General features: G+C 56.2%; 1 protein-coding gene across 12 annotated transcripts in view; it reads left to right on the plus strand.

Annotated features, from left to right (window-relative positions):
* Nucleotides 1-19,119, plus strand: part of Agrn (agrin) — a 31,820-nt gene extending 12,701 nt beyond the window's left edge. For 2 of the 12 annotated variants that reach the window (XM_063235230.1, XM_063235239.1), the window contains 37 exons: nt 3,767-3,982; nt 4,060-4,284; nt 4,375-4,599; nt 4,747-4,953; nt 5,938-6,156; nt 6,232-6,426; nt 6,516-6,716; nt 6,802-6,950; nt 7,030-7,135; nt 9,157-9,273; nt 9,351-9,515; nt 9,618-9,761; nt 9,841-9,965; nt 10,039-10,144; nt 10,229-10,567; nt 10,726-10,863; nt 11,304-11,431; nt 11,539-11,653; nt 11,741-11,860; nt 11,945-12,298; nt 12,382-12,595; nt 12,849-13,064; nt 13,468-13,697; nt 13,788-13,922; nt 14,131-14,230; nt 14,332-14,496; nt 14,618-14,729; nt 14,928-14,939; nt 15,140-15,256; nt 15,345-15,537; nt 15,617-15,704; nt 16,000-16,023; nt 16,703-16,735; nt 16,984-17,208; nt 17,505-17,608; nt 17,853-18,039; nt 18,145-19,119. In XM_063235230.1, the coding sequence (XP_063091300.1) occupies nt 3,767-3,982; nt 4,060-4,284; nt 4,375-4,599; nt 4,747-4,953; nt 5,938-6,156; nt 6,232-6,426; nt 6,516-6,716; nt 6,802-6,950; nt 7,030-7,135; nt 9,157-9,273; nt 9,351-9,515; nt 9,618-9,761; nt 9,841-9,965; nt 10,039-10,144; nt 10,229-10,567; nt 10,726-10,863; nt 11,304-11,431; nt 11,539-11,653; nt 11,741-11,860; nt 11,945-12,298; nt 12,382-12,595; nt 12,849-13,064; nt 13,468-13,697; nt 13,788-13,922; nt 14,131-14,230; nt 14,332-14,496; nt 14,618-14,729; nt 14,928-14,939; nt 15,140-15,256; nt 15,345-15,537; nt 15,617-15,704; nt 16,000-16,023; nt 16,703-16,735; nt 16,984-17,208; nt 17,505-17,608; nt 17,853-18,010 (5,720 nt within the window). In that variant the 3' untranslated portion in view covers nt 18,011-18,039; nt 18,145-19,119. The remainder of the gene's footprint in view (nt 1-3,766; nt 3,983-4,059; nt 4,285-4,374; nt 4,600-4,746; nt 4,954-5,937; nt 6,157-6,231; nt 6,427-6,515; nt 6,717-6,801; nt 6,951-7,029; nt 7,136-9,156; nt 9,274-9,350; nt 9,516-9,617; nt 9,762-9,840; nt 9,966-10,038; nt 10,145-10,228; nt 10,568-10,725; nt 10,864-11,303; nt 11,432-11,538; nt 11,654-11,740; nt 11,861-11,944; nt 12,299-12,381; nt 12,596-12,848; nt 13,065-13,467; nt 13,698-13,787; nt 13,923-14,130; nt 14,231-14,331; nt 14,497-14,617; nt 14,730-14,927; nt 14,940-15,139; nt 15,257-15,344; nt 15,538-15,616; nt 15,705-15,999; nt 16,024-16,702; nt 16,736-16,983; nt 17,209-17,504; nt 17,609-17,852; nt 18,040-18,144) is intronic. The other 10 variants (XM_063235233.1, XM_063235240.1, XM_063235232.1 and 7 more) reach the window with 9 other exon arrangements.
* The last annotated feature ends 7,838 nt before the right edge of the window (nt 19,120-26,957 follow it).

The following is a 26,957-nucleotide window of genomic DNA, read 5'->3' on the forward strand; positions in this document are numbered from 1 at the left end:
CCTCTGGGCCTGGGTCTGTACAGGCTGCAGTGGGAGGGTGTAAGTGATGGTGGGGGTGGGTTGACCTTACTGCTTTATGGCATGTGACTGGGTGCCTGGGCCTCCTGAGAGATGCTGGTGTGGGGGCCTCTATAATTATGCTAATGCAGGGACAGGAAGCTGGTGTGCAGGCTTAGAGGAAAAGGTGGGGTCCACAGCCCCTCACCCAGCCTAGTCCTTCAGCAGGGGACAGGAGCTTCAAGTTCACTTTCAGTTTCTACACCACCTCTGGGTCCTCTGTGGAGAGGATACCTGTCCAGAGCCACAGACATCACAAGTCCAGAGCTATCTATAGATAGGTCAGAGCTATAGTTTTGCCCTATCCAAGACATGGGTGGGGAGAAAACTTGGGAAAATTGTGTGGTGGTGGCTGTGAGTCTCACTCTGGGGAATAGAGCCCTGGGTTCTCCCAGAATGCAAACCTAGCTTGCATAGTCTACATCACTTCCTGAGTCTTGGCAGTGTGTGGCAGGGTGGCTAAAGCATGTGGCATGGCCCCTCTTCAGGCTGTTCCTATGAAACCATGAAGGCCTCAGCATGCCAAGTTCCATCTGAAATGTAGGGAGGGGAGCCTGTGATAGGGGTTGCTTTCTCTCTCCTGAAATACAAGAGCCCTTTGGGTCAGGGGAGCATGATCCCATTGTGTGGTATGTAACTTGAGGAATTTTTAAGAACTACCAGGAGCCAGTGACTTAACAGAAGTATGTGACTAAGTAAGCAGCCAACTTGTCTTAGACTACTGTCCCTCTTCTGGATTTTGGGAGAAAAGGTTGTTGCCCCAAATAGTGAGCATTTTTTTTTTTTTTTTTTTGAGGCAAGTTTAGGCCATGAAGCTCACTGGGTAATCCAGGCTGCCCTTGAATTTGCAGCAGTCCTCCTGTTTTAGCTTCCCAGGTGCTGGGATTAAAGGCATGTGCCAACATGCCCAGCAGTCCTCACATTTTACAGGAAGCCCAACCTCTCCCAGAGTGTAGGCTGTGATAAGGAGAACAGTCTGTGCTGGCCTGAGGTTTGGATGAGGCCTGGGGCTAGATACTGAGTGTCCATAGCCCTTGGGCAAAAGTGTGGCAGTGTCTTGGCTAAGGTAGGAAGATACTACCCCCCTCAACATCCTCAACCTCTCGTTGGAGCCCAGAAGGTTGCCAAGCATCCCCCCTCCCTGACACACTCTGCCCTCCCCCAGCTGCACACATGGCTCCTTTGCTCACACCCTAGTCGTCTCTTGCACACTCATAGACCTGACCATGGCCATCATTGCACACAGAGGCCATCATACCTGGACACAAGTAAGAGATTGGGGCATCTGTTCCATCTGCCAACCCCGAAACCAGGAGGAAAGTTAAATATACCCACAACAAACGATGTCTATAAAAAGCTGATGCCGCCTCCGATGCTGCAGAGTACTTGGGACCAGCAGAAGCTGTCATACAGGGCTGAGCAGGCAGGCGTGGCAAGGCCCAAAGTGACCCACTGGAAGCCTAGGGCTCATAGGTACCTGAATGCCACCTGCATTTATGAGGGCTGATGTGAACAAAGACCAGATGCATGGGAGTGGCTAAGCCCAGCTCTACTGTGTGCTAGCAGTGTGACTTTTTCGGGGGCATCCCTATGTCTTACCTTCCTCTGCTGTGCAGTGCACTTGAGGAAAGCATCATAAGGACTTGTGAGGGACATGACTGCTGTGACAGACTGTGTCTTGTTCATGTGTGCACTGTCTGTAGGCGGTTTCTACCTGTGCCTCTCCTTACGTTCTGTTCAGAAACTTACATTGAGCTTCTGGGATCTCCTAGTCCCCAAAGGGAGGGAGGCAGTTCACAGCTATTGTAGAAGCATCAGATACATGAGTATAGCCCCACCTAACCTAATGATCTGAGCATGCAAGAGAGGGAGGTGTTTAACAATGGGTACCCAGGAGCAGCTTTGAGGTCAGGACCATGGGAGAGGTCTGGCAGGCCCAGGGTGAGCAGATGGAGAGAAGGACTGATGAACCTGGGTGTAGAGAGCTGCCTGAGTCCATAACCTTGGGGGACACTTTAGCAGGTGCAGCTGCAGCCCAAGAGCATCAACAAGTGCTTACTGATTTGGCCTGGGGGAGAGAAGGCTGAGTCAGAGAGGGGTCCCACAGGAGAAAGAGAGAAAGAGGGCCCTCAGGCAGATGGGATTGGAGTTTGGTTTGAGCCAGAGAAGAAGAGAGGCCCATGGTGATGGTGGTAATCCTACCACTGTGTGTGTCATAGCACACAGTCCAGGCAGTGCTTGGGCTGGGTACCCTGTGCTGTACTGTTGGGCCCTATGGTCCCAGGAGGTGAGTCCTTTTGTCTGCCTTCACAGAAGGGGATGCTGAGGCACAGTGAGGGACAGCAAGCCCCCACGATCTGAGGGGGCACAGCGAGTGCGGTACCCAAGCATGGTAGGTTAGAAAAGGTGGGCCAAGGTCCACTTAGCTTTCTGGAGGCCAAGATACCCTGTTGCTGGTGTCTCGGCACCAGCTAACTCCAGTCTGCAGTGCACCCCCACTCTTCAGGAGATGGAGAGGGGGCTTCCTTCTGCTTCATTTCCTGAGCTTGCTGGGAGGCGCTGGGAAGGCTGCCCTCCCATTCCTTATTAATGATAATTTGGCCCATTAACTGTTCATTAGATCCAGATAGCTGTCACCCCACCCCTGGATGTACAGGGGTACATCTCAGGAGCCAGCCTACTTTCAACCCCAGGGCTGTGCTTAATAGGGCTGCTGTGGGCACTGTCATTAGTGACCTTGGATTTACTTGGGTTTTGTTTTTGTTTTTGTTTTGAGACAGGGTCTGTTATTTAGTTCAGGCTGGCCTCGAACTACTGTGTAGCCTAGGCTGATCTTAAACTCATGGGGATCTTGCTGCCTCAGCCTCCCAAGTGCTGGGATTACAGGTGTGCACCACCTCACCCAGTGACTCTGGGTTTAAATGTCCCCGTGTGGGCTTACACACTGGCCCTGCTTTCTGCTACTATGGAAGCCTGTGATAGGACCCATGATAGACACTGCTCTGCAGCATGAAGAACTGGGATGTTAAGAAATAAAGTAACTGTGGGGTGAGGCAGAGGCTCCAGAGGACACTGAGGGATTGATTGCCCAAATGATCCCAGGGAGAAATGTCACCATCAGCCTGAGACTTTGAGAGGCCTGAGAAGTGGGAGGCACAGATCAGGCTGTGGGGCTGAGGAAGGGGGTACTGAGGGAGCACAGTTTGGGGGAGAAGAGAGCATAGTGCAGGGCAAAGGGAAGAGAGGTGATTTAGGAAGAACTGGGCCTCTGGGGTCTGACAAACCTGGAGAGGATAGAGGAGGGTTAAGCTCAGGGTGAGAGGGTGGAGGTGTGGGGACAAATGTGGTGGATCTGGCAGCTTCTGAGAAGGGGCCCCTGAAGCTGCTGACTGGGCTTGGGGCTGAGGGTACCGGTCAGGTGAGGGCTCTGATGCTTCTTCAGGAGGAGACTCCTGAGCAGCACAGGGGTGCAGACTGCTTGCGTACAAGGTACTCTTGGGCCTTTCCTGTTGTATGTGGTGTCAGGAGGATACAGATGCTCTCTGCAGCATTAGGGCACGGGTGTGTGATGAGAGCAAGTCCTCCTGGAAGGAAAAATCCCGTAGCTCTGAGGACCCTGAAAGTATGTGTGCAAGCCATTCGGAGGTGATACTGGTGGGGTTTGGGAATTCACACAGGCCCTGCTCTGACCGCTTCTGGCCAACTCCAGTGTGCAGGGGAATGCTGTGTGGTTTTGGTGCCGTGTGTGAGCCTAGCATAGAAGATCCAGGCCGGGCCTCCTGCGTGTGCAAGAAGAATGCCTGCCCAGCTGTGGTAGCACCTGTGTGCGGTTCAGATGCTTCTACCTACAGCAATGAGTGTGAGTTGCAACGTGCACAGTGTGTTCTACAACGGCGCATCCGCCTGCTCCGCCGAGGGCCCTGTGGTGAGTGTGTGCTTGTGTGTTGATGTATGCAGCATAGGGGAGTCGGGCAGTATGTGACCCCATGCTGCCACCCACAGGGTTCAGGGACCCCTGCACCAATGTGACCTGCAGCTTCGGCAGCACCTGTGCCCGCTCGGCTGATGGGCAGACAGCCACATGCCTGTGCCCAGTTACCTGCCATGGGGCCCCAGAGGGCACCGTGTGTGGCAGTGATGGTGCCAATTACCCTAGTGAATGCCAGCTGCTGCACCATGCCTGCACACGCCAGGAAAACATTTCCAAGAAGTTCGATGGCCCCTGTGGTGAGTGCAGCCCGATGCTCCTCCATGCCTGACTTCTGTGCATCCATGTGTGAACTTGGTGACAGGCCTGACTTGGCCCTCCAACCCCAGACCCTTGCCAGGAAGCCTTTACCGACTTGAGCCACATCTGTCGTGTGAACCCACGCACACGGCGCCCAGAGATGCTTCTGCGGCCAGACAGCTGCCCTCCCCGGCACTCGCCCGTGTGTGGAGACGACGGGGTCACTTATGAAAATGACTGCATCATGGGCCGCACTGGGGCAGTCCAGGGTCTGCTCCTCCAGAAAGTGCGCTCTGGCCAGTGTCAGCCTCGAGGTGCGTGGCCCCCAGATCCCCTGCTGTGTGGGGGTGACTGCTCAATCCTGCACGACATATCCCCACCACTACCTATGTATCCATGGGTTCCTGCTGCTGCTGGTGTGGGGCTGATGCTCTCTCTCTGATCTTGTTGGGTCTCCACAGACCAGTGCCCTGAGGCTTGCCAGTTTGGTGCCGTGTGTCTGTCCCGCCGTGGCCGTCCCCGCTGCTCCTGTGATCGTGTCACCTGTGATGGGGCCTACAAGCCTGTGTGCGCCCAGGATGGACACACATACGACAATGACTGTTTGCGCCAGCAAGCCGAGTGTCGGCAGCAGCGTGCTATACCCCCCAAGCACCAGGGCTTGTGTGGTGAGCACTCTGGGGCCAGGCCGGAGCCGCTGGTCCAGTGTCAACCCTTGCCTGACATCACACTCCATCTCCATTCCTCATTTTACACCTCCTGGGATCTGGGCCAGGGTGGTTGCTCTGGGTGATGGGAGGCTGTGATGGTGCCTGGGACCTGGAAGGGGGTGGGACAGATGCAGGCCTGCGCTTGCCCATGCTGGTCATTGCAAGCCCTCTGACCCACCTGTCCATCAGTCCCACTGCACGAAGGCACAGACAGCCTGGGTGGGCAGGAGTGGACGGGGCACTGGACTTCTCACACGCCTACGACACACAGCCACCAGCTCCCTTAGCCAGCATTTCCATTGGGATCTGAGGGGCCAGTGGAGGGTGGAGGCAGACAGGCAGTGGTAGGCGTGTCCTGTGGGGACCAAGGCTACTGTGTGTGGCCTTGCCTGCCTCTGTCTGACTCGGTCAGTGCTCTGTCCATCTTTCTGGTCTCTCTTTCTGCGTCTGTCTTCTCTGGTCCTTTCCTCTTGGCTTCGCCTCTTGTGTCTTCCAGCCTGACCTGCTGGCAGGATGAGGTGCCGCGCCTGCCCACCAGGAACCCACAGCCTGAGGTCTGCCCCCGGCGTGGCTGGGGGGGTGGCTCGCTGCTGCCTGGCCTTGTAGTCCTCAGAGCAAGTGGACAGACACCTCCTCCCCTGTGCAGCCCTGGGGGTGACTCTGGGGTGCAGACTCCTCCTACCCTGGAGAGGGAGCCCCTCATATGCATGAGTGTCCTGGGGCTGCTGGTGGTCAGGGGTCAGTGCCCTGCTGCTGGGCAGTCAGAAGGCTCCTGTGTCCCTATCCACCTCTGTCCTGTGTCTATCCCTTTCTCTGCTGTGTCCTGCACATCTGGCTCTTCCTCTACCATCCCCACCCTGGGAGAGGGATGCTGCATGAGGCTGGAGCTTTGCCCATGGTTGAGGGGACGGGCAGGTGGGCTGAGTTCTGTGTCCTCCCCAGCCCAGGCCCCATCCCCGTGCCATGAGGTGCAGTGTGCATTCGGGGCGACGTGTGCTGTAAAGAATGGGAAGGCTGTATGTGAGTGCCAGCAGGTGTGCACAGGCATCTATGACCCCGTGTGTGGCAGCGATGGCATCACGTATGGCAGCATGTGCGAGCTGGGGGCCATGGCCTGTGCCCTGGGGCAGGAGATCCGGGTGACCCGCCGCGGACCCTGTGGTCAGTGGTGGGCAGGTGGGCCTGGTGGGTAGGATAGGGTTTCTGACCAGCATGGTGATTGAGCCCTATCTGCAGACCAGTGTGGACAGTGTCGTTTTGGAGCCCTGTGTGAGGCCGAAACCGGGCGCTGTGTGTGCCCCTCTGAGTGTGTGGCCTCAGCCCAGCCTGTGTGTGGTTCTGATGGGCACACATATGCCAGTGAATGTGAGCTTCATGTCCACGCCTGTACACAGCAGGTTGATCTGCACGTGATCTCAGCTGGACCCTGCCGTGAGTGGGGACATTGGGGGCCTGGCAGGCCAGGGTCCCAGGACTCACCAGCCAAGGTCTGCTGAACCTGCCCGGCTCTGTCTCCGCAGAGACCTGTAAGGATACAGTGTGTGCCTTTGGGGCAGTGTGCTCAGCTGGGCAGTGCGTGTGTCCTCGGTGTGAGCACCCCCCACCAGGCCCCGTGTGCGGCAGTGATGGTATCACCTACCCCAGTGCATGTGAGCTGCGGGAAGCTGCCTGCCGGCAGCAGGTACAAATTGAAGAAGCCCGGGCAGGACCCTGTGAGCAAGGTAAGCTTAGTGGCAGCTAGTGTGAGCTGCCTGGCACCAGGCTCCAAGAACGAGGCCCTGGGTGACTTGGTCCTCTTTTCCACAGCTGAATGTGGCTCAGGAGGCTCTGGCTCTGGAGAGGAAGGCGAGTGTGAGCGGGAACTGTGCCAGCAGCGTGGTGGCATCTGGGATGAGGACTCAGAGGATGGGCCATGTGTCTGTGACTTCAGCTGTCAGAGTGTCCTGAGGAGCCCGGTGAGCAACCCCACGCTAAATTCTTAACGGGCAGCGAGGAAAGCACTGAGGCTGCCACACTGACCCCTATCCACTCCAGGTATGCGGCTCAGATGGGGTTACCTATGGCACTGAGTGTGACCTGAAGAAGGCCAGGTGTGAATCACAACGAGAACTGTACGTCGCGGCTCAGGGGCCCTGCCACAGTGAGTGGTCCCTATACCGGTCCCTATCCGCAGACCGGGAGCACCTGGGACATGTGCTCATGCATCTGTGTAGTGACCTGTATGTGCGTGAGTGTGTGTGTGCTCTCCTGGGTTTGTGGATATGTATTGTATTAGCTGTGCACTGTTGGTGCATTCCACCTGGTGCAGTTGTAGTGTGTCGGCAAGTGTGCAGCAGATGTTACCATGTGCAAGGCCAGCCCTTGATGAAACAGCCAGGAACATGGGGCAGGGCCTCTTTGAGATGCTATGGGTGGAAAATGACAATGGTCTGGTATAGGTGTCACATCTATTGTAAGTGTGCACACACAAGTTTTCATGAATGTACTTGTGCATGTACACAGATGCATGGCTTCACAGGTATATATAACTGAGTGTGGTTTAGGAGGTCCATGCATGAATGTGCAGGTACAATGTGCGATAAAATATAGAGTGAATATTTACATTTTAAAAATTTATCACAGAGCCGGGCGTGATGGCATACTCCTGTAATCCCAACACTTGGGAGGCTGAGGCAGGCAGATTATTGCAAGTTTGAGACCAGCCTGGGCTACAAAGTGAGCCCCAAGGCTAGCCTGAACCCCATAGTGAAACCGTCTCAAAAAGACCAAAAAAAAAATTATTACAGTAGAAGACATATTGCCATGAATCTCCCTCAAAATATTCCACCTTGCTTAGAACACATTTACCCTATTGTTCTTGCCACTTTCTGAAGCAATTTTGGAAATCCTCCTTTGCAAATGATCTTTGTAAAGTATGATTAGGCATGGTGGTGCACACCTGTACCTGTAGCTAGGCATGGTGGTGCACACCTGTACCTGTAATCCCAGCACTTGGGAGGCTGAGGCAGGAAGATCATTGTGTGGCTGAGATCATGTTGGGCTACGAGTGAGCTCATGGCAGCCTGAATAGTATAGCAAGACTCTGTCTCAACAAGACAAAAAAAAAGACAATAAAGAAAGAAAGAAAGAATCCTGCTACCAAGTGTTATCTACTGGAAAGCCACGCTTACAAAAACATGACAATGTGTTCTTATCTTATTCATAGACCTGGTACCATGTCAAAATGACTATGAAAAGAAAACACTTCAAATCAGTTCATGAAATCAAGGCAGCCAGCACAGCGCAACTAAAGATAACTTACAAAAGAGGACTTCTAAAACTGCTTCAGAAAGTGGCTGGAGCAGTGGGATAAGATTATTTGAAGCTACCAAAAAAGAAAGGAGAAAGAGAGGCCAGGGATATATTCCTGCAGCACAGTACCTGGCAAGTGCAAGGTCCTGAGTTCGATTTTTATTTTGTACCAAGAATCAGACTCACAACCTCATCTCACACTTGCCAGGCAGTTACTTATGCCTCGGAGCTAAATCCCTGACCCCTAGTTTGATTTCTTTTTTTTTTTTTTTTGGTCTTTTTCCTTTTTATCGGTACCAGGGATCGAACTCACGACTGTCTGCTTGCAAGGCAGGCACTTATGCCGCTGAGCTAAATCCCCAGCCCCCCCTAGTTTGATTTCTGATACAAAAAAAAAAAATTGAAGCAAGAGAGATTATTGTGAGGAAAATTAATGGCAGTGTGTCTTACTGTAATAATTTTTTTTTTCTACTTGGGACACTTGTGAACTGTAATAATTTTTTAAAGAAAATATTCATTATATTTTTCTGTCATATCTCATACACATCTCCATGTATATGTGTGCTAGTTTGCAGAGACATTTATCTGTATGTGTGTGTGTGGCCTTAGTTGTATATTTTTAGGGCTGTGTGACTGATTTTGGATTATTCTTTGTGTAAGTGGCCCCTGAATTTCTTGTGTGTTCTGGATCCTATGTTCACTAATATGTCATTGTATTTGATGTGGTGACACTAGCTCAGATCCCCAAGGCCCCAGTAGGGATTGGGATCAAGAGGGCTGAGTAGTGATGGCATGGGGAGTTTGGGCAGAGTGACCAGGTCCAGGGTGATCGACCAGCACTGCCTGAAATCTGAACCTGTCTTCCCACAGGTCCTACATTGGCACCACTGCCACCTGTGTTTCTTTCACACTGTGCCCAGACCCCATATGGCTGCTGCCAGGACAATGTCACTGCTGCCAGGGGTGTGGGCCTGGCTGGCTGCCCCAGTGAGTACCAAGCCAGCCCTGAGCCCTGGCCAGGTGCAGCTGTGTGGTCACGTGACACTCACTGCCTCTTCTTGCAGGCACCTGCCAGTGCAACCCACATGGCTCCTACAGTGGCACCTGTGACCCAGCCACAGGGCAGTGCTCCTGCCGACCAGGCGTGGGAGGCCTTAAGTGTGACCGCTGTGAGCCTGGCTTCTGGAATTTCCGTGGCATTGTCACTGACAACCTGAGTGGCTGTACTCGTGAGTGATGGCCCCCATTGGCCTGGCCTCTGCCCACTGGGGCTCTGAAACAGGTGCGAAGCATACACAGGTGCAGACATCGGGCTTCCCCTTCTCTCCTAGCCTGCAGCTGTGACCCCCAGGGTGCTGTGCGGGACGACTGTGAGCAGATGACTGGACTGTGCTCCTGCAAGCCAGGAGTGGCTGGGCCCAAGTGTGGGCAGTGTCCAGATGGCCAAACCCTGGGCCCTACTGGTTGTGAAGCAGGTGAGGGCAAGCCAGTGATGACATGGGGCTCCTTGTGTGGGGAACAGTATGAACTAGGGCTCTCACATATTTGCCCCAGGCTCCTTGATGCCCAAGACCTGTGTGGAGATGCACTGTGAGTTTGGAGCTTCCTGTGTGGAAGAAGCTGGTTCTGCCCGCTGTGCCTGCCCAGCCCTCACGTGCCCAGAGGCCAATGCCACTAAGGTGAGGTCAGAAGTATATGGAGGGTGGTCGGGTGGGGGAGAAATTGCCTGAGCATTCCCATCCTGTGCCCCAGGTCTGTGGGTCAGATGGTATCACATACGGCAATGAGTGCCAGCTGAAGACGATTGCCTGCCGCCAGGGCCTGGACATCTTCACCCAGAGTGTTGGCCCATGCCAGGGTACAGTCCATAAGCCACCACCCAGAACTGACCAGGAAGGCCCCCCTGCCCCAACTCCAGCCCCCAACTGCTCTCTCCTTGTAGATGCTGTTGCTCTTGGCGTATACCCCACATCTGTATCCATGACCACCCTGGAGCATGTCCTGAATGAGGCGCTGCCGTCCCCCTCCAGTGCCCTTTCCCTGGCACCCAGCAGTATTCCCCGCAGCCAGGCTACTCCTCTACCCACATCACGACCCTGGACCACATCCAGCATCCCCAGGCCCACGGCAAGACCTGGGCCTGTGCTAACCATGCCCCCCACAACCACCTCCACCACTGCCAGCCTTCCCGCATCAGCCTTCGGTGAATCTGGCAGCACCAATGGGAGTGGTGATGAGGAGCTCAGCGGAGACCAGGAGGCCAGTGGGGGAGGCTCTGGGGGTAAGCAGGGGCTCAGGGGCCTGGCAGCAAATTCAGAGTGAGCAGGAGTTTGGGGTCATGGGTGCAGGTCAGGGGTGAGCAGGGATGAGTTCAGGAACGTGGGAGCAGAGTCCAGAGAAGTTGTCACCTGGGACTGAGCCCCTGTGATACCTCCCCAGGACTTGAGCTCCCCATGGGCAACAACATTGTGACTGCTGGGCCACCCATCGAGAGGGCTTCCTGCTACAACTCTCCTTTGGGCTGCTGTTCAGATGGCAAGACACCCTCACTGGATGCAGAGAGCTCCAACTGCCCTGGTAAGTGGGCAGTGGGGGCAAGACAAGGCTTGAGGAACAACCTGGACACGCCAGGGCACTGTCCCTGCAGCAGGTCGGTACTGGGTTTGTAATCTTGTGGCACTGGCACACGCGTGTGGCGATTCAGTACATACACACACACACACACACACACACACACACACGTGGTCTAAGCCCCCAAACACATGTGCGGGCCAGGACCCTTGCCTAACCGTCTCTCTCCTTGCAAGCCAACCTGGGGCACCTTCTCCGAGGAGTTCACCTGGTAACTGATGCCAACCCTGCCCTGGGGTGCCCACTAACCTCATGACCATTTGACTAACATCCACCTGCCCTTGTGCCCCAAGTGGCTTGCTGTGCTCTACAATGGGAACATGCCCATGACTGGCCCAGGAGGCCAGGTGGGTGCCCAGCAGGGCCTCACTGCCCCTCCCCCGCAGCCACCAAGGCGTTCCAGGGCGTACTGGAGCTGGAGGGGGTCGAGGGGCAGGAGCTGTTCTACACACCTGAGATGGCTGACCCCAAGTCAGAACTGTTTGGGGAAACTGCCAGGAGCATTGAGAACTCGGTGAGTGTGAGGCAGCTCCTGGGACAGAACCACAGGAGTGCCAGGACAGGGCCAGCTGCAGCTGGTTTGAGGTGATGCCTCATGTCCTCACATTTCCCTGCCGGCAGCTGGATGACCTGTTCCGAAACTCAGATGTCAAGAAGGACTTCCGGAGTGTCCGCCTGCGGGACCTGGGGCCTGGCAGATCGGTCCGAGCTATTGTGGATGTGCACTTTGACCCCAGTGAGTCCCCCAGGCTGGGGTCTTCCCAGGAGACGATGGGTGGGGGCTGCAGGGGCCAGGCTGTGCTCAGTACCCTTTGTGCCTCAGCTACGGCCTTCAGGGCTCCCGATGTGGGCCAGGCCCTCCTCCGGCAGATCCAGGCATCCAGACGCCGGACCTTACTGGTGAGGAGGCCTCTTCATGAACATGTGCGATTCATGGACTTTGGTAAGCACCCTGAGAGCAAGGATGGGTTGGTCCCCTTTCCCTGTGTCCTAGCCCTGCAGGCTCTGACAGTTGTACACCCCACAGACTGGTTTCCAGCCTTCTTCACAGGAGCTGCTACAGGAGCCACGGCTGCAGTGGCCACAGCCAGAGCCACCACCACAGGCCAGCTGCCCTCTGCTGTAACCCCTCGGGCCTACCCCAGTCACACCAGCCGACCTACTGGCAAGACCACAGCACCCCTCACCACACGCCGGCCTCTCACTACGCTCCCCAGCCGCATGGCAGGACACCAACCCATTCCCCCAGACCCTCAGCAGCCACTGAGGCCCTGTGCCTCCCAGCCCTGCCTCTATGGGGGCACGTGCTGGGACCAGGACTCTGGCCAAGGCTTCACTTGCAGCTGCCCAGCGGGCAGGGGCGGCATCATCTGCGAGGAGGGTGAGAGTGGGCAGTGCAGGGGACAGGCATGCAGGATTAGAGGGGGCACCTGGGCTGAGGAGCCGCAGCGTGCCCCCCTCTAGCCAGCCTCCCTGCCCCCGCAGTATTGCGCCCCTCTCTGCCTGCTTTTGGAGGCCACTCCTTCCTGGCCTTCCCCACCCTACGCGCCTACCACACACTGCGCCTGGCACTAGAATTCCGAACACTGGAGCTGCAGGGGCTGCTGCTCTACAATGGGAACAACCGTGGCAAAGACTTCTTGGCGCTGGCTCTACAGGGTGGGCGGGTGCAGCTCAGGTATGCTGAGTGGGGGTCCACCGGTTTATGGGGGTGGGGACAGTGTAGGCAGAACCATTGTGGAGGGGGGTCTGCTAGCTCAAAAGGATGGGTGGGGCAGGGCGGATTAGGCATCTTCTAGGTTGGGGGCGGAGTTGGTATGGTCGGGGCCACATCACCTGCAGTTTGGGGTGGGCCAGGCTAGTCCTGGTAAAACTGGGGGATACTGGTAGGGTGAGCCAGATCATCTCCTGAGTCCCTGCTCCTGCCCTAGGTTTGACACAGGTTCTGGGCCAGCAGTGTTGACCAGTTCCGTGCCTGTGAAACTGGGCCGGTGGCACCGCCTAGAACTGTCAAGGCATTGGCGCCAGGGCACACTGTCTGTGGATGGCGAGAGCCCTGTTGTGGGCGAGAGCCCCAGTGGCACGGATGGCCTTAACCTGGACACGGACCTTTTTGTGGGTGGCGTCCCAGAGGACCAGGCTGCTGTGTGAGCAGGAGTAGGATGGAGTGGCCCAGGCCCCAGTATTCACCTTGACCTCCACCTTCATGCTGACCTCTGACTCTGTGACCCCAGCTACTCTGTGCATGCTAAGAGGATGGGATGGGTGTGGATGGTGGCTGTGATCCCAACCTGGATCCCAGGCTATGACCTGTCCTGCCCCTGTCCTATTTGTGACGGCCTCCTGGTTCTGATCCTGATCTTCAGTCTTGATAATTAACCCTCAACTCCAGCCTCTCACTTTGCTTTTTATGGTACTGGCCACCTTGTAAGCATCTGGAAATGGGAGTGGACCTGACCCCAGCTCTTGGGACATTCAGGGTTACAGTGGACTGTAAGAGAGGGTACCTCTAGCCTTTTCCTCTGCCCCCTGATCCTGTTCTCATGCCAGGGTGCTTGAGCGGACCTTCGTTGCAGTTGGCCTGAAAGGCTGCATCCGGTTGCTGGACATCAACAACCAGCGGCTGGAGCTGGGCAGCTGGCAAGGAGCTTCGACCCAGAGCTCTGGCGTGGGCGAGTGTGGGGAAAACCCCTGTGTGCCCAACCCCTGCAGCAGTGGGGCGCCATGCCAGGCACTTGACGATGGCATGTTCCACTGTCAGTGCCCACCTGGCCGCTTTGGTGAGAGAAGGCTTGGGCCAGGTGCCAGGAGTGGAAACCTCGTGTCTCAGGGACTCACATGTCTTGAGACCCCTATCAATCTCGCTTTAGGTCTGACCTGTGCCAGTGAGAAGAACCCCTGCCAGCCAAACCCTTGCCATGGAGCAGCCCCTTGCCGTGTACTACCCGAGGGAGGGCCGAAGTGCGAGTGCCCCCTTGGGCGTGGGGGCGCCCTCTGCCAGACAGGTAGGGACTCAGGGCAGTGTGATGCATTAGGGTCAAATGTTTGGGTTGAGTTGTGGTTCAGTTTTTCAGTCTCATGGGAGCTGGGACTTAGCCTGGTACCAGACTTGAATTGAGTACAAGATACAAGGCTGTAGGGCAGTGGGGTACAGGAGACCTGAGGAGTCAGCACGAGCATCCTTGAGACATCCCCCCATCTGGCTTTCCATAGACTTGGAGAAGGACCATGGCTCCCAGCCCTTCATGGCGGATTTCAGCGGCTTCTCCTATCTGGAGCTGAAAGGCCTGTACACCTTTGAAAGAGACCTGGGGTCAGTAGGTGTCAGGGGAGGGGCTTGGCAGAAGAATGAACTACACTGAACCTGTTGGGGAGGGGACAGTGGGACACCTCTACAACCCCATATGACCCCAGAGAAAAGATGGCGCTGGAGGTTGTGTTCCTGGCCCGTGGCCCCAGTGGCTTGCTCCTTTACAATGGGCAGAAGACAGATGGCAGAGGAGACTTTGTGTCGCTGGCCCTGCGTGACTGGCATCTGGAATTCCGTTATGACCTGGGCAAGGGCCCTGCAGTCATCAGGTGGGCAGGCGTGGTCGGGCTGCAGACTCTGGGCTTTCCCTGGTGGAGGTGTGACTGGGAGTGCATGTTGGTGTCACCGCACAGCAGATCCCAGAGCCTGCTCATAGTGCTGTTCCCACAGGAGCAAGGAGCCAGTCGCCGTGGACACCTGGACAAGGGTCTCACTGGAGCGCAATGGCCGCAAGGGTGCCATGCGTGTGGGCGATGGGCCCCGAGTGCTGGGGGAGTCCCCGGTGAGTGTCTAGGAGTAAGGTCTGTGGCCTCCACCACCCTGCCTGGCACCCCTTCCTCGACCCAGGGGCTGGGCACCCCGTATCTGGCTCTCATGAAACTGTTTTTTCTTGTCTGTCCTGCGCCTCCATCTGTTTTCTCTCTGCCCTCACTGCTCTCTGGCTTTTGCTCTGCATCCCCACCCGCTCTCCGGATGTCAGAAATCCCGCAAGGTACCGTCCGCCTCTTACCCTGCCATCGTCTTCTCCCCCACCTTAGAGTAGCCCCTTCCCACTGACTCCTGCGTCTCCATCTCTCTGTGACTCACAGTGCCACCTAGGGAGTGGGGTCCGGCTCTGGGCACCCTGGCATGCACTTGGCCTTTCCCTGCCCACTGGGCCCCCCACAGCTCCTCACCCAGTGTCTCCTACAGGTGCCTCACACTGTGCTCAACCTGAAGGAGCCACTCTATGTGGGGGGCGCCCCTGATTTCAGTAGGTTGGCCCGGGCAGCTGCGGTGTCCTCTGGCTTTGATGGTGCCATCCAGCTGGTATGAGGGATGGGGTGGGCATACAGAAAGGATCTCTAGTGAGGGTCCTGAGTTAGGTGACTAAGGCCCTTATCCCTGCACCTTATAGGTTTCCCTGGGAGGCCGCCAGTTGCTGACCCAGGAACATGTGCTGCAGGCAGTGGGCATCTCCTCCTTTGCAGACCACCCTTGCACCCAAGCCTCGGGCCACCCCTGTCTTAATGGAGCCTCGTGTCTCCCCCAGGAAGCCACCTATGAGTGCCTGTGTCCCTCAGGCTTCTCAGGGCTGCACTGTGAGAAGGGTAAGCTCTGGCAGCAAACGGCTGAGGCTGGACGAGGCCCCAGGGTTGCCTGGAGCCCGTGTAACTGCCTGTGTCTCAGGACTGGTTGAAAAGTCGGCGGGGGACCTGGACACATTGGCCTTTGATGGGCAGACCTACATCGAGTACCTCAATGCTGTGAGGGAGAGGTAATGCACCTCCGGGAGCCAGGCACCCCTCTACCTTCTGCTGTCTGTCTAGTCTTGTCTGTCTGTGCATGCCCGCAGTGCAGAGCAGGACACCAGGCCCATACAGACACACAGACACACACACACACACACACAGACAGACACACACACACACACACACACACACACACACACACACACACACCACCCACCCACACACACACACAAACACTGGTCTGTGCCAGGAAGCCACGACCAGCATCTGCCCTACTTGTGCCTCCTTCCTTCTCATTGTCTCTGTCTCTTTGTTTCCAAGCAAACTGGCCAATGAGATCCCATTGTAAGTAGCCTCTGTGCCCCCTCCACACCATGCTCTTGTGTCCGTCATACGCCCCCTGCCTGGCTGCACTGTCCTGAGCTTCCCATTCTGGATGGAGGATGGGTGTCGGGCTGTTTGTACTGTGTGAGGCTCATCCCTCACCTTGGAAGTGGGGACCTCCCCCTCCCAGGACCCATGCCAAAGGCTGTTTGCATCACCCCCCATGATGACACCCACAAGTGCTGTGTATTTATGTGCAAGTTTCCATGTGCATACATGCTATGTACATATCTGCCATGAATGTGCAAGCACACGTATGCACATGCCCATGTGTTCCATGTGAACAGAAGTGTGTGTAAGATGTACTGTACATGTGTACATGTATGTGTTCTTGTGTGTCGGTACATATGCACAACGCATGTGTGCCGGACAGCCAGGGCTACTCCCTGGCAGATGAGCTCTGTGTCTCCATCTGTGTCACCATGTCTACCCCATGTCCTGTGCATCTTGCCGGGCAATGCCTCCAGCTGTGCTGTGCACAGGCGTTACATACGTGTCATTGTCAAGGCTCTGGGGTATGGGCCTGCGGTAGCCGGGTCATGCATGGCTCAGCGTATGCCTGCCAGTATTGAAAAGGGGACTTCCGGGGACTTCAGCCTGTCCGCCCTGCTCACCGCTTCCCTCTCTTCTTGCTTCAAAGCCCGGAAGCTCCCGATTCCGGGTCCTTTCACAGGTGAGCGCTGGCAGTGCCTGAGCCCCCAGCTGGCCCTCACCCTGCCGTGTGCCTGTGTCTTGTCTTCATCTCTTTCTCCATTTCTCTGCCATTCTGTCCCTTCATCCATCGGCCTCTCCCCTGCCCTACTACTGCTGCCCTTGCCCATGCAGCTACCCTGGATCCCATCGGCAGCTTCAGCCCGCCCACCTCCCCACCCTGGCCCCTGCTGCCTTCCTGAGGGCCTGACCCACCCTTCTTCCCCACAGCGAGAAGGCGCTGCAGAGCAACCACTTCGAGCTGAGCCTGCGCACCGAGGCCACTCAGGGGCTGGTGCTGTGGAGCGGCAAGGCCACAGAGCGTGCAGACTATGTGGCTCTGGCCATCGTGGATGGGTACCTGCAGCTGAGCTACGACCTGGGCTCCCAGCCCGTGGTGCTGCGCTCCACTGTGAAGGTCAACACCAATCACTGGCTGCGGGTTAAGGCTCACAGGTGAGAGGCTCACTGCAGGTACTTTGGGCAGCACCTTAACTCACCCAGCTCAGTCATGTCTGGTCACTTGTGGTTACTAGCTGCCTGCCTTAGGGTCACTAACAGTGCAAGGAAGGAGGGATGGACAAGAAGGTGTGAGGGAAGCAAGAAAGTGTGAGGTGGGGACTTGTGCTGCCATCCTGCCCCTGGCAGTGACTCCATTGTGGTCTCCAGGATGTGGCACATGCACAATATGGACAGAGATGTGTGGCTCAAATGGTGGGGGAGGCAGGGCACTGATCATCTTGTACCCTCAGGGAGCAGAGGGAAGGGTCCCTTCAGGTGGGCAATGAAGCCCCTGTGACTGGCTCGTCTCCACTGGGCTCCACACAGCTGGACACAGATGGAGCCCTGTGGCTCGGTGAGTGTCTGGGGAAGGCCAAGGAAGGGGACCAGCAGGGTAACAATGTTGGAGACAGACTCAGTCTGGATTCAGCCCGTCAGAACAGCAGTGAGCAGCTGGGACAGGGCTGTGGCCTTCAGGCCAGGGGAAGGAGTGCATGAGTGGACACACCTGTTGGCTACTGTTCCCAAGCACCCCTGCGCCCTCCGCCCACTCTGGTGCGAAGTTGCAGCTGAGTGACTTCCCTTTGTCTGCCTTATAGGGGGCCTTCAGAAGCTGCCTGTGGGCCAGGCCCTGCCCAAGGCCTACAGTACAGGCTTCGTGGGCTGCTTACGGGATGTAGTGGTGAGCGGGCGCCCACTGCACCTGCTGGAAGATGCAGTCACCAGGCCAGAGCTGCGGCCCTGCCCTGCACCCTGACCAGCACCCAAGACCCCACCCACCCTGCTGTAATTATTTTCTATTTTTGTAAACTTGTTGCTTTTCAATATGATTTTCTTGCCTGTGTGATGGCCAGAGGGACTGCTGACCTGGCCTCCCTTCTGTCCTGGCAGCTGTACTGCGGAGACACATGATGCCCAGGGACCCACAGGGGCACCTGGCACCCTCAGGACTCGCTCTTCTGCCTCAGGGCGGCACACTGCAGCCCCTCGCACCATGTGTTCCCAGCGTGTCCACCTGTGTCAGTCCCTGTGTCCCCGCTCCCCGTAATACCGTGTTCTCTTGGATGGGGTCCATGTTCCACAGCAGGCGCCTTCCGAGCAAGTCCCAGGGCCTCCTGTCCTCACGAACACTCCTCTTGCCTGCGTGTGCTGTAGGTGAGCCTCCCCTGGGCTTGCCTGGACCCCAGGCCTCTGTGCCAATGCTGTGACCTAGAAATAATGTTACTTTGCGTCCCTGCCCCACACCCCCAAGTGTGTCTGCTAGCTCCAGGGTGCTGGGGAACAGAGCCCAGAGCCAGGCCCACTTAGGGCACCCTCACTGGCCCTGCCCGTCCACCCTGGATATATCCCTCATCGCCACACTCCATGTCCAGTGGGGAACTTCTGAGGGAGTGGACCACTGTGTGATGCAGCCTGCTGCGTGGACAGCCAGCCTCCTTCCCTCAGGGGTGGCCTGACCAGCAACCATGTTCTCTAGACACTGGTGTCACTTGATGCACAAAGGTCAGATCTTTTGTCCTTCTGTCCTGGACCTAAAACAGTACAAGTTGCTGACCAAGTCCACCGTGAGGGTGGCTGAGCTCATCTGAGAGTGGCCAGGGCTAGCCTGGTGCCTGACCAAGGCCAAAGGGCAGGTCTAGGTGTGGCAGAGATGGCAGTGGAGCTAGAAAGGCCTTAAACTGCATCATCCGACCTGCCACCCCGCCCTCCATGCAAGCTGCGCAAAGCCTTTGAAGGCTTCTTGTGAGGTGGCAGCCTGGCCCCGTAGCAGGGAAGAGGGAAGCAGGAGAGAGCTGCATGGTGTTTTGTTACTAACTCCTGTATGTGTCCGTCAAACACCATGAAATAAAATCTGTAAATACAGAAGGGCTGTGTCTGTTGTGTGCCAGCTGCCAGCTTTAAGCTTGGGGCCTTTTGAGGGCTCCATATGAGGGCACAGGCTTCAAGTTCCCCAAAAGGCCCTGATTGGAGGACCAGGCCCACACTGGGGAGACGTGATGGGATGCAGAGTTTACTCTGAGTGGCTTCCTTGGGACAGCAAAGCTGCAGTGCGTGAGTCTGCACATGGAGCAGTCTCCATGTGAGCACAAGATGGGGACCCTGGTGGGGAGCAACTGTTGGCACTTCTGGGAGAGCTTGCCAGGCAGCCCTGATGGGATTATGGGTGACCATTGGCAGGGGGCCATGCATCTCAGGAGGAGCTGAGAAAGAGAGGGACTTGTGGATTTAAAGATAATGTGTTTTTTTTAAAACTTGTATTAGTGAAAGAGAAGTCCTCCTCTCCAAAGAAAAGCAAGAAAGTCCAGACCCCGGTTTGAGGATTTAGCTCAGTGGCGTAAGTGCCTGCCTGGCAAGCACAAGGTTGTGAGTTCGATCCCGGAGCCACCAAAAAAAAAAAAAAAAAGAGTACAGACCCAGAGACCTTGTGCTTCTGTAGCATTTGCTGTATTAGCTTCATTTCCTTGCTGGGCCAGGGTCTGGTGCCCAGGATGAGGAGCAGAGCCCCGTAAGGGTGCAGAGGTGGTAGATACTCTCATGACAGGAACTGAGGGATCAGGCAGAGGCTGAAGTAGCCTTGGCTTCAGAATAGGTTGGGACCAGCTAGAGGTGGTCAGCCCCTGCTGGGTACAGGGGCTGTAAGAACCCCTCAACAAGGAGTCATGCCAGTGCCCAGTACAGGAGGCACCAATGGGGTACAGTGTAGGAGTGCATAGCTCTTGAGAGACAGGACCTGGGATGGGGATTGCAAGGAGGTCTCAGCAGGGTTGGGAGTGACAAGTGAGAAGACTGGACAGCACAACCAGAGGGCTGTGCCCAGGTGTCCCTGCCTGCCCTGCATCCACCCTCTCCTTACCCAGCAGCTCCGTAGGCTGTGTGAAGGCCCTGTGGTAGTGTTTTTGTTGGATTTCCACTCATTTACACTTAGCTCAGCCTAGGTACTAGACACAGACCTTCAAGAAGTCTGGTCCGGGGAGCTGAGGGCCTGGCTTGATTGCAGGCAGGATTCTAGCTCTGGATTCCACGTGCCCTTTAACAGAAGTGACCTGATTTCCTTACCAGAGAGACCTCAGCCACTGCCATGGTGAGCGGCTGGGGACTTGAGCTGGGGCGCCTGCAAAGGGGGACAGGACCCACCTGGGTGGCAGGCAGCTCTCTTGGGGCCCTCACATGGGTGCCCTGTTTGTTCCTTTGTGGGGCCTTGGCCATAGCTGCCCCTGCTATCTGGGTGGCACTCAGGACAAGATGTCCCACAGCCTCATTGGGGACAATTGCTGTGGTGGGGTGGTCACAGGGTCAGCACTGGGTCACTGCTGAAGGAGGGGAGGAGTCCACTGTTCTGCCCCTGCTCCTCTCCATCCTCTGCCCTCCCCTGCCTGCCCTCCCTTCCCTCCTCCCTCTTCTCTTCCCTTTCCCCCTCCTTCCCCTTTCTATCCCTTCCCTCTCTCTGTCTCTTTCTCCAGTACTAAGCTACATCCCCAGCTCTCCATCTTGCTAAACTGCCCAGACTGAACTCTGTTGATAACCCTGCCTCAGTCTTCTGGAATTACAAGCATGTGCCCCACGCCTGGCTTTGTTTTTCTCTTGTCAACATTCCCAGAGGCTCTGAGTTGACCACAGGACAGCAAGTAATCCCTGAGCCCAGAAATCTCTATCCTGAAGAGGATGGGCTGGGACCAGAGGCACTCAGGGCCCAAGTAGGGTCCCAGAAATGGGCTCCTGTGCAGCCTGGGAGCCTGGGCACCTGGGGTTGGGTCCCAGGCAGCTGCAGATGGGACTGACCCAGGGAGAAAGGTGGGAGAGGTCTGGCCTGGTGGAGTTGCTCTCCAGGAGTGGTGTATCCTGGGCTGCTCTTAGCAACTGTCAGCAGAACAGAATGGAGCTGGGCATGCCTTCCCACCCTGCATCCATCTGCTTGCCTCCTACACTCGTCCACTAGTCACCTGCATCCACTCCTTAACCATTTGTTTTTTTGTTCAAACAGTGCTAGGGAGTGCTGTAGCATTGAGGGGTAACCCTAGTGCTCTCTGAGCTGTATCCCCGTTTGATTTTTTATTTTGAGACAGAGTCTTGCTAAGTTGGCTGAGCTCATCTCAAATTTATAGTAATCCTACGTTAGCCTCCTTTTTTTTTTTTTAAATCGGTACCAGGGATCAAACTCATGACTGTGCGCTTGCAAGGCAGGCACTTACCCAGCTGAGCTAAATCTCCAGCCCCCTTTTTTTTTTTTGGAAGGGAGCCCACCACTCGGGGCTGCCATGAGACGGGAGGCAGCCCTCAAGTCCCTCTCCTGCCCAGCCTGGAAGTGGCCCTTTAGTCCTCCTTCCCCAGGTGGTCCTGACTCCCTCCTTACAAAGGTGGCCCATCAGTCCTCCTGCCACAGGGCAGAGGTGGCCCTTAGTCCTTTCTCCTTCCCTGACCATTTGGCAGAGTCCATGCAGCCTCCAGGATCCAAGACAAGGACCTCAGACACTTCTGTTTATACTGTTCTCTACCTCAGCCTCTTGAGTAGCCGAGATTACAACTATGCACCACTATCCCCCCTTTATTCATGAACTCAAACGATTAATGAATTTAAATTTATTTATTAAATGCATTTATTTATTGATCCCTAGGCACTGTTTTTGGCCCTGGGATACAGCAACACACAGAGCAAGTCCCTGCTCTCAAGGAGCTTACATCCTGGGGTAGGAGGCAAAAACATAAATGCAGTATTTATATCAGTGAAGTGATAAATATCACAGAAACAGGTGGTGACAAGCTGAGCCCTGCGTTGGTCAGCAGGCTTGTCTAACCAATTACCAGGAACACTGGAAGAGTGCTTTTTTTCTTTTTCTTTTTTTTTTTGGTGCCAGGGATTGAACTCATGACATCGCGCTTTCCAGGCAGGCACTTAAGCCACTGAGCTGAATCCCCAGCCCCGTGGAAGAGTGCTTCTTTCCACAGAGGTGGAAGCCAAGGCTGAGGTTGGGCTTGTCTGAATAGGGTCTGAAGAGGGCTGGCATCAGGCAGTGCCCACACTAGATTGGGAAGCAAGCATCCTGCAGGAGACACTCCTTGTGGATGCACTAGGGGCCATCTATCCACAGGACTCCATACCCTCTGCCTCCTTCCCATGGGCCTCTGAGCTTTGATATTCTTCTACCACAGGGATGGGATAGGTATGGGGACAAGGTTATCCTTCCTGATGACCTCAACCTAACATCTGCCCGAGGGCCTTCAGGCGGATGGGCAGAAAGCCCCCATGCAGGACTGGATGCCAGAGGATTCTGTCCTGTAGGGGCACAGTGACCTCTGGGCAGGAGAAAGAAACTCATGAGGCCTTAGGACAGGCTCAGCAGAACAAGGACAGCCATAGACCCACTGCCTGCCCTGAGGGCTCTGTTGGTGGGGCCCTGTGCCTCAGCTCCTGGGGATGCTGTCCACTGGGGTCTGCCTAGAGCCTTTGGAGGGTGCCTTGTGGTGAGAAGGAAGAGGCAGACCAGGAGAGTGGACAATGGCCCTTTAGTCTGTCCTCGACATAGAAGGAGGACATCATGAGCAGAAGGACAGCTGGAAAGAGGTTCCAACAAGGCCTAGTCTTCCTTAGTCATCTCCAGAGCCTGGGGGTGGGGCAGCCATCCATGGCATAAGCAGTCTTCATTTTGGAAAGACCAAAGTTTCTTCCTTGGAGCTCCCCACCCACACTGTCAGGGCACACTTGTGGGTGGCAGGGCCCGACCCTGGCAGTGGATTCCTGGGAAGAGGTCTGGAGGTGGCAGAGTCAAGGGAGAGTTGCCCTGGAGTTCCAAGGCCAGTCCTGGCCTAGGAAGGACTTGGCCTTGCCCCCAAGTTTCCTAGTAGGAGAATTGTGGGGCCAGGACCCTGTTCAGGAAAAACAGAGGCTGTTCTGAGCGCTGAGGATGCCACATTAAGGGAGGCCATGGAGTCTGGCACACACACACACCCATGACAGCTGATACTCCCCTTCCAGGTGCCACAAGACCCAGGGCACTGATAGCCACCACTACCTGTGTTGAGAGACAGTGCAACATCACACAGGCTGCTCTGAGATCCACCACCGTGGGCCAGAATCCATGCTGGAGCAGTGAGCCCAGGCCAGGGTAGTGTGTGTGTGTGGACCTGTGTCTGTGGGCGTAGTCTTGGGAAACCACAGTCCCTAGCCCAGGAATATCTGCAGCTCCCTTCCCTGAACCTGGCCTTGTTTCCTTCAAGCCTGAGGCCCCAGAGGCAGGGGTAAGAGTGTAAAGAGCAGGTCATGCCCTGGTTGTACCTCTGCCCTCCTTGCTGGTGGCCTGGGGTGAGCCAGCTCCTCAATTTTAGTGTCCCAACTCTGCAGAGAAGAGTTGCATCTTCTCAAGGAGCCACTCAGTTGGGGAAGTTTTCCTTGCTGAGGATCACGCTGCCACCTGGTGGTCACTATGGTTCACCCGCAGATTGCCTGTCCTGCTTCAGCCTCAGGTGGTCAGGGAGTCAGCCTTAGCCCTGGCCAACGTCTTTGAGTGTCTTTCTGGGATCTGCCTCCTACGAGTCTCTGTCCACCTAATGTGTGCTTTACCAGGCCAGGTCTAGCAAGCAAGCTGAGAAAGAACCCAGAATCTTCCTGGTGTGGAGAGAGCCAGCAGCTCTGGGGGCTGGTTCCCCAGTGCTGACCCGAATCCAGTAGAGTGCAGGCACTTCATGATCTACTGCCATGCAGGAGGCGGTACTAGTGGGCTGGGAAGGGCAGACTTCAAAGTCAGACCCCACTGCCACCCACAGCCCAACAGGAAGTGTGACAAGGGAGGTGGGGAGCACTTCACTCCCCTAGACCTTGTGGGACCTTACAGGGGAGCCTCCTCACGGCACAGAAATCAAGGACCCTGTCTCTTTTTAGCAGATGAACCCACATGAACCCTGCATCTTAGTGGCTTCTTCCCATGGGAGCCCCTAAGAATGCTACACAAGCCTCCAGGAGAAGGAGCCAGGTGGCCAGAGGTGAGGACGTTGGGTTTCGAGCAGGAGCCTGAGTAAGATATAGTAAGGCAGCTGCCCTGGGCTGTGGGCTGTCCCGGCCTCACAAGGCCAGAAGAGTGAGCCACCAGCATCAAGAGGCCACAGACACCAACAGGAGGTCCAACAGTCCTCTGGGAAGGATTTGAGGGCTGCCCTGGTCATCACCCAGTCCTTTCCTCTGGACTGGGTCATGGGAAGAGGGTTGGGCATTGAGAGCTATGCCAAGGGGCAGTGCCCCTGCCAAACCTCTGCCCCTCCCAAGAATGCCAGCTCCTGTACCACCAGGAGAGGCATAGTGGTTGGAGAACAAGCTCAAGAACAACTAAAGAACATCCTTAGCTGAGAGGCAAGGCCCAGGGCTCCTTCACACACCATTCTTCAGGGCTGGGCAGAGCAGGGAACACAGCTGCCACCAGGGGTGTGATGAGGTCTCCCCCCACCTCTGCTCACTACAGGGTCAGGGACAAGGAGGTAGAATGGTCCCTGAGCCACCTGCCTCTTTCAAGACCTGAAACTACACAGTGTGGAAGACGGCATGCCTGAAGCCAACCTGAAGCATGCCTGCTATGCCAGGAAGCAGTGTGATGGCACATCATTCCTGCAGTTGGACTGGGTCACACAGGATACCCCAAGTACCCTAATAGGAGCCTGCAGCTTCTTCCAGCAGGTCCTAAGGAATGCAAGGAAAATGTGGGCCTCACCAGGACTGAAGGCTGGTAGGGTAGCTGCAGTGCTGCAGGAGTCCCTGGAGCAGCCTGCCTGAGCATCGGTCCTAAGGCCCTCCTACCTCTAGGGACTGTGTGGGAGCCATCAGTCACTGTGCCACTTCACAAAAGTCTATCCTCTGGACTTTTAGTCCTGGAAACAGCAGGTGGTCAACAGTCACCTTTCTCAGAGTAACTCAGAAGAGAATTAGGCTGTGGAGTAGGCAAAGTGTCCATTGCCACCATGTCTGCAGACCACAGTGGCCCCTGGGCCATAGTGAGCACACTTATGGCCAAGACTACCAGAGAGGTGGCGAGAGGCTGCACGGGAGCTCTCTGAGTGCCCCTTGTACTACAGCTGACCCAGCCTTGTTGCTTCAGATAGTCAAGGAAACAGTCTTGCCTGACTGGTACAGGAGGCTGTGGACACTGGGACAGAGGTAGCCCTGAGAGATCTGCCAGTCTCCTTCTGGCACAGGTCTGCCAGAAAGATTGACACAAAGCACTGCCCCTGTAAAACAAATGTTTGTGTGTCTGGCCAAAGCCACAGGACAGCAAAACAGCTGAACTTGGGTGTAGACCTACTGTGTGAGAGAGCTGCAGGGAGTCTGATGGACAAAGGGTCAGTGTGGTCAGAGTCCCCAGGCATGTGTTGGGACCCTTGAGCTGAGACCTGCAAACCCAACTTCTCCAACTCCACTAGTTTTGGTGGCTTCCATGTCCTTCCACCCAGTGGACACAGTGCAGGCTGGTCTCTGGATAGTGTTCATGGACGCTGGCCACATTCTCAAGCCAACACCCCAGGCCCACGCCCATGGCTCCATGGTGGCCTCCTTCAGGGCATCTCCCATGGGTTCCCTTGGTCCAGGCAGCAGCTAGACTAGACCTGTTCTGTATGCCAGTGGTGGCATAGATGCCCTCCCTGTGCTCTGCCACTGTGCATGGGAGAATCCTGTGGGCATTGTGCACACCTCAGGGGGGCTCTGTCCAGATAGAGCTCTAGGCTGGGGACAGCAGCGCCCTCTGAATCTTGTGGGAGCTGCTCTGACCTGCAGGCCCTTGGTGGCCCATTGCAAGAGCAGCCATGGGCAGGAGCAATGCAGGGCGAGGTTAGACCTCCTGACTGGCTAACGGCAGGACCTAGGTCTCTCCCCGTGAATAGACCAGCCATTCGCCTGGCCCTCACAGGATGGCCTCTGTCATCATGATTGATATCCTCAGGGACAGACAACATGGGCAGGCTGGGTGATCACTCTGGCCCGCCCTCCCCTGAGACCACGCCCACCAACACCACCCTCCATGGGCCCCAGCTCCACCCTTCTTCCCCCTCCTCCTGCCTGGCCTAACCCTCTATCTAGCTCCGCCCTGTCTGGCCTTGCCCATTGCCCCCACTCCTAGTCCCCAGCTGCTCTGAGTCTGCTGGTCCCCAGGACTGGATTGTGACATCAACGACATCAATGTCCCAAAGACAATCTAGTACGGTGGCTGTGTTCAGGATGAAGTGCAGTACCACTTTGTGAATCTGGCTCTGCAGCGGTGCATGCAAGGGGCACAGCTTGTGCCTCTGTGAGCAGGCAGGGTAGGGGCTCCCAGACATCACCTTGTTGACCTCCAGTCCTTTCCCCCAACACGAATACCTGTGTATTTGAATCCCAGGATTGAGCCCAGGAAACCTGGCCACAGCACGGGAGCTGCACAATCTGGGCCCTCTGAGGCAGGCGTGAGGTAGGACGTTGGGGACAGGCAACACTACCAGGCAGGGCTTGGCATTAGGGCCCTGGGAGTGGCAAGCTGGCCTATGGGCCTCCAGGTACCCTCAAACTCTCCAGCAGGCCCCATTCCTCAGTCTCTTCCCTGAGGTCTAAGGACCGTGGCCAGTGACACCAGTGAACCTGTGTGTGCTACACATCAGCTGCCCCGCATGGGATTGTGTGTGATGTCAGTGACAGGCTCTGCACCTGACCTGCTGTGTCAGTGTTGGCTCAGGGCCCTGTCACCATCACTGTG

The sequence above is a fragment of the Cavia porcellus genome, unplaced genomic scaffold (assembly GCF_034190915.1).
Source record: "Cavia porcellus strain 051 isolate PalLab524CR breed Dunkin Hartley unplaced genomic scaffold, mCavPor4.1 scaffold_25, whole genome shotgun sequence".
NCBI classification, from domain to species: domain Eukaryota; kingdom Metazoa; phylum Chordata; class Mammalia; order Rodentia; family Caviidae; genus Cavia; species Cavia porcellus.